We start from the raw sequence: 4,744 nt of genomic DNA on the forward strand, positions 1-4,744 counted from the left end.
CTGGACAAAAATCGTGCACCTATGGATGAGGACAGTGGGTGGGGAGTGAGGGTGGAGGGTGGGGGGGGAACTGGGAGGAGGGGAGTTATGGGGGTTAAAAACAGGAACAAATGTAATAATCTGAACAATAAAGATTTAATTAAATAAAAAAACAAAAAACAAAAAACAAAAAAAAACAAACAACAAAAAAAAAAGAGGTCAGATTTGATTCCCGGTCTGGACTCAATGCCAGTGTGGGGTGTGCAGGAGGCAGCTGATCAATAATTGTCTCTCATCACTAATGTGTCTAACTCTCTCTACCTCTCTCTTCCTGTCTGAAATCCATAAAAATGTTCTTAAAAAGAAAAAATAGCTGAAATCATGTTAACCGTTTAAACATAGAGACATACATTTCACAACTATGAAATCAAGATGGTTTAGTGATTCTGTAAATCTCATGAATCCATTTGTGTATGTTCCCCTTTGTGTTTTATAAACACAATACGGAGAGAAACATGAGGATATAAAACAAGTTAGACTTATTTCCTTTTTGTGGTTGTAAATCCTTACCTGAGAAGATTTTTAGCATTGACTTTCCAAAAGTGGAAGGCAGGGAGGTAGAGCCAGGAAAGGGAAAGACAAGGATGGGAGAAGGAAGGTTGGAGAGAGGGTGTGTGTATGTGGGGGAGAGAGAGAGAGAGAGAGAGAGAGAGAGCGAGAGATGTGAAAGAGACAGAGATACATGGATTGGCTGCCTACCACGGGTACCCAGGACCTACTTGCCCTGGACAAGGAATCAAAACCACCACTGATCCACACCAGCCTGGGAGAACTAATTTTTCTTACTACTAAATTTCATTCAAAAATTTTATGTGTCATCAGTGCAGAGCTAAGTTGTAGAAATTTAATGTAACTGAACACACATTAATAATATCATTCTTGGAAACTGTCTAGAAAATACAAAAAGTGATCATGTACAGCATGTCCGTTACATGAGTATAAAATATAATGAAAATTTAAATAATCAAGGCCTGATTATATTAAGCTCCCATGAAAAAGCCAATGATCTATAGGAAATAAACGTTAAGTCCTTCATTTTCAAAAGGAAACACAAACTAAGAGGGACATTTCCAGATGTGAAGTGATGGTCTTTGCACAACTTTGATTAAACCCCTACTAACCCTTCTTACGGAGAAAGGGGGACTACTAACTCTACGGTGAGTGCAGCACCTCTGCCACGTGAACATCAGGTAGAGCAGAGGTCGACAAACTTTTTAAACAGGGGGCCAGTTCACTGTCCCTCAGACATTCCACACATGCACACTGCGGGCCCGGAACGAGTCGGCTGCTAAGCAGGACAGGCAGCGGTGGCAAAAACACTCGGCAGGCCGGATAAATGTTTTCGGCAGGCCGGATAAATGTTTTGTTTTGGGCAGGCCGCATGTGGTCTGCGGGCCGTAGTTTGAGGTAGAGTGAGACAATGGGCATCAGTTGACTGAGGCACATGGAAGGGCAGGTCACCACTGTTGACATTACTGGCAAAAACATATCAATAAATAAATAATTATGAGGAAATAATCAAAAATAAACATTAATTTTTGCACGTGTCAATGCATGTGTACCTCTCCTGTTCTGTAAGCTAATAGTATATTTACCTACCAAGTCTTTCGTACTAATCTAGTGAGTGACGCTCTTTTATTTACTCTTCTTAGAACTTTGTGAGCTATTCTGAGCAGTAAAATGTGCATTTTCTTACCCCTGATAAAAAGCTGATGCTGCAACCACTTGAACCTAAAACCTACATTTCCCTTCTTCAAGACACAAGAGCCTCTGACCCCATCCCAATAGGGATGTTAGACATGAATGCCATCCCAGGTGGATCTGTCATAAAAGGGATGTTTTTAATAGTTGAGAGTCATTAATTAAAGGTGGGAATGCATCCTTACCTTGTGGAGGTTGCAAAAAATGAAGGCAGAGAAGGCTCTGGGAAAAAGGAGAGAAGTATATCCCGGCCAGAGTGGTTCAGAAGTAGAACGTTGACCTATGAACCAGGAGGGCAAGGTTGCATTCCTGGTCAGGACACACTCCAGGTTTCAGATTAGATCCCCAGTGGAGGATGTGCAGGAGGCAGCTAATCAAAGATTCACTTTGCTCACTGATATTTCTCTCTCTCCCTTTCCTTCCAATTCTGAAATCAATAAAAACATATTAAAAAAGAGAGAGAAGGAGCCCTAACCGGTTTGGCTCAGTGGATAGAGCGTCGGCCTTTGGACTCAAAGGTCCCAGGTTTGATTCCGGCCAAGGGCATGTACCTTGGTTGTGGGCACATACCCAACGGGGAGTGTGCAGGAGGTAGCTGACTGAACTCTCTCATCGATGTTTCTAACTCTCTAGCCTTCTCTCCTTCTCTCTGTAAAAAATCAATAAAATATATTTTTTTTAAGAATTGAGAGAAAAAGAGAGAGAGGGAAATATAGAAACTGCTTTCACTGGCTATCATAAGAACAAAGGAAAGAAATAAGGAAAGGAAAACAACCAAGAAAGGCAAGAACATCAGAAGTAGAGAAATATGGAGGAGAGGACGGAGCCCAGAGAGATGAAGGGGGGCTGAAAGAGAGATGGGTCCTGGTGAACCCAAGTGCAGGCAACAAAGGGGTAGGCACTTCAGACAGGGAGACTGGTTCAGAGGAGATAAATTGGGGGGAGCAAGTGCAGGCAAGGAAAGGGCGGCTTAGGGATGACTGAGCAGAGGGAGAAGCAGCAGAGTCAGCCCGCTGTGAGTAAGAGGACATTCTGTAACAAGGGCAGCAAAGGGGACACAGGCATAGGGAGAGAAAGAGAAATATATCAACAAATATTCAAGGAAAGGCAAACATAGCCTCTGAGGCAGGACCATTCTTTTACCTGAGAAGCAGCCATTTGGTCCTGGTCCTGATCGGGGGTCTGGGTTGTTTCCTCAGGTGACAGTACTTTGAGGAGTCACAGAATGTGCCTTCAAAGGAGATTGCACAGCCTGTTAATCAGCTCCCCTCACACTCACAGTCAGAAGGACCTAGAAATGAGGAAAAGGCCACCCCTCCTGTCCTTGGTCACAGGAGAGTGAGGAACAATGAGCTCCTACATGGAGACCACACAGTGAGGAGTTTTATTCTGTCTTCATGTGTCTGCCCTTCCAAAGATATCCATACGCTACTACAGCAATGAGAGCACATACTGCCCAGTTGTAACCGCAAACCCAACACAGCACCCCTTACCTTCCCTGAAAAAGTCTGCCCTAAGGCCCATGACAGGGCATCTTTAACTAGTTCTCTCCTGGGGCCTGTAAAGCTCCCCCAGAGCTGTTTTCAATAGCGCTGGGTACCAGACATCAGACCCAGCACCCCTGAGATCTCTGGGTAGTGGGAGGGGGTGAAGCAGGAAGTTGTACACCTGCAGCTTTCCCAGGCAGATTTCCTTCCTCTTGTCCCAGGAAATTACGGAGAATACATCTTCATGCTAAAGCCTTTGGGGAAAGTTATCTATTGAAATATGCTCATCAAATGACTTCACCAAGACTAGATGGGCTCTGTGGGAACAAAGATCGAGTTCAACCCAGTCCATCCTTCAGTATTTTTAGAGAATGGACAAGAGGGACTGAGGGGAACAGCTCTTTGTGGCTCACAGACACTAATTCAACAAATCGCGTGAAGGGAAGGAAAGAAGTGCTGAACATTGGACCAACTCACAGAACTAGCTTCTGACTGCTGAGATCACTGACATTGTGCTCTATCCCATTTCACTCAAGGGAGAGAGTGTCTGCCTGCAGAGCGAAGCATCTCGGGTTGAATTCTGGTCCAGGGCACATGCAAGGGTTTGGGGCTCCATCCCCAGGAGTGGGTGTGCAGGAGGCAGGTAATCAGTGATTCTCTCTTATCATGGAGATTCCAATCTCTCTCCCTATCCCTTCCTTTCTCTGAAATCAATAAAAAAAATATTTTTTTTTAAAAAGATCATAGACATCCTTACCAAGTACACGCTGAGACCACCTCATGTTACTAAGTACCAACCAATGCCTGAAGGTGTGATAGACAGTGGAAAGGATGCAGGGCTCAGAATCTGAGGTGCACACAATATATTGAAAACCGAAAACAATTAGGGTTGTTTCTTTTTAATGTAATTATTTCTAGGTTTAAAGCTTGAAAAAGGTGGAGACCACGTTATATTAAGAAAACAATAATAAGAGGTGAGTGTGAGATGTCACCAGTGGTGATTTCAGAAGTTAATGACCATTTACATGAATTAAATACCAGAGATAGAAAAACCAAATTCCTGGATCAAAAAAAAGATTGATGCGTCTAATATTCCTTGATATAGCAGCATGTGGGGGCAGACTCAGTCATTTCTTGTCCCAGGTCACCTCCTTCTAGCCATCCTTCCCAGAAAATGACAAGGGACCCATCAGGAACATACGAGTCTCTACCTCTGTGTGAATAAAGGTTGCAAATGGAAGCAAATAATTATACACCTTGCAAGCCTTATGAACGGGAGATTTGTAACTCTCATTCAAATCTGTTTAAACAACTTAGTTGTTAAATTAAACATATACAGCCAGAAGCCAATGTATCAAACTTAACCATCCACATCCCATCGGCTCACCCCTCACCGATTTCAGGGTTTCCCTCCTCCCACTACTATGTATTTCTGTCTGTGGATCTGTCTGTCTCCTGCTCCCTTTCCCTCCACTGTGGTCCTTTCCTGCGTCCCCCTCTCCCCTGCTCTTTCTCCC

General features: G+C 43.7%; 1 protein-coding gene across 1 annotated transcript in view; it reads right to left on the reverse strand.

The window, feature by feature from the left end:
* LOC102752617 (zinc finger protein 420-like) overlaps positions 1 to 3,524 on the reverse strand; it is a 13,270-nt gene extending 9,746 nt beyond the window's left edge. Inside the window, 1 exon segment of the mRNA XM_015571128.1 lies at positions 2,884 to 3,524. Within this exon segment, the coding sequence (XP_015426614.1) occupies positions 2,884 to 2,898 (15 nt within the window). The 5' untranslated portion in view covers positions 2,899 to 3,524.
* Positions 3,525 to 4,744: the final 1,220 nt, after the last annotated feature.

The sequence above is a fragment of the Myotis davidii genome, unplaced genomic scaffold (assembly GCF_000327345.1).
Source record: "Myotis davidii unplaced genomic scaffold, ASM32734v1 scaffold2568, whole genome shotgun sequence".
In the NCBI taxonomy this organism is placed as follows: Eukaryota; Metazoa; Chordata; class Mammalia; order Chiroptera; family Vespertilionidae; genus Myotis; species Myotis davidii.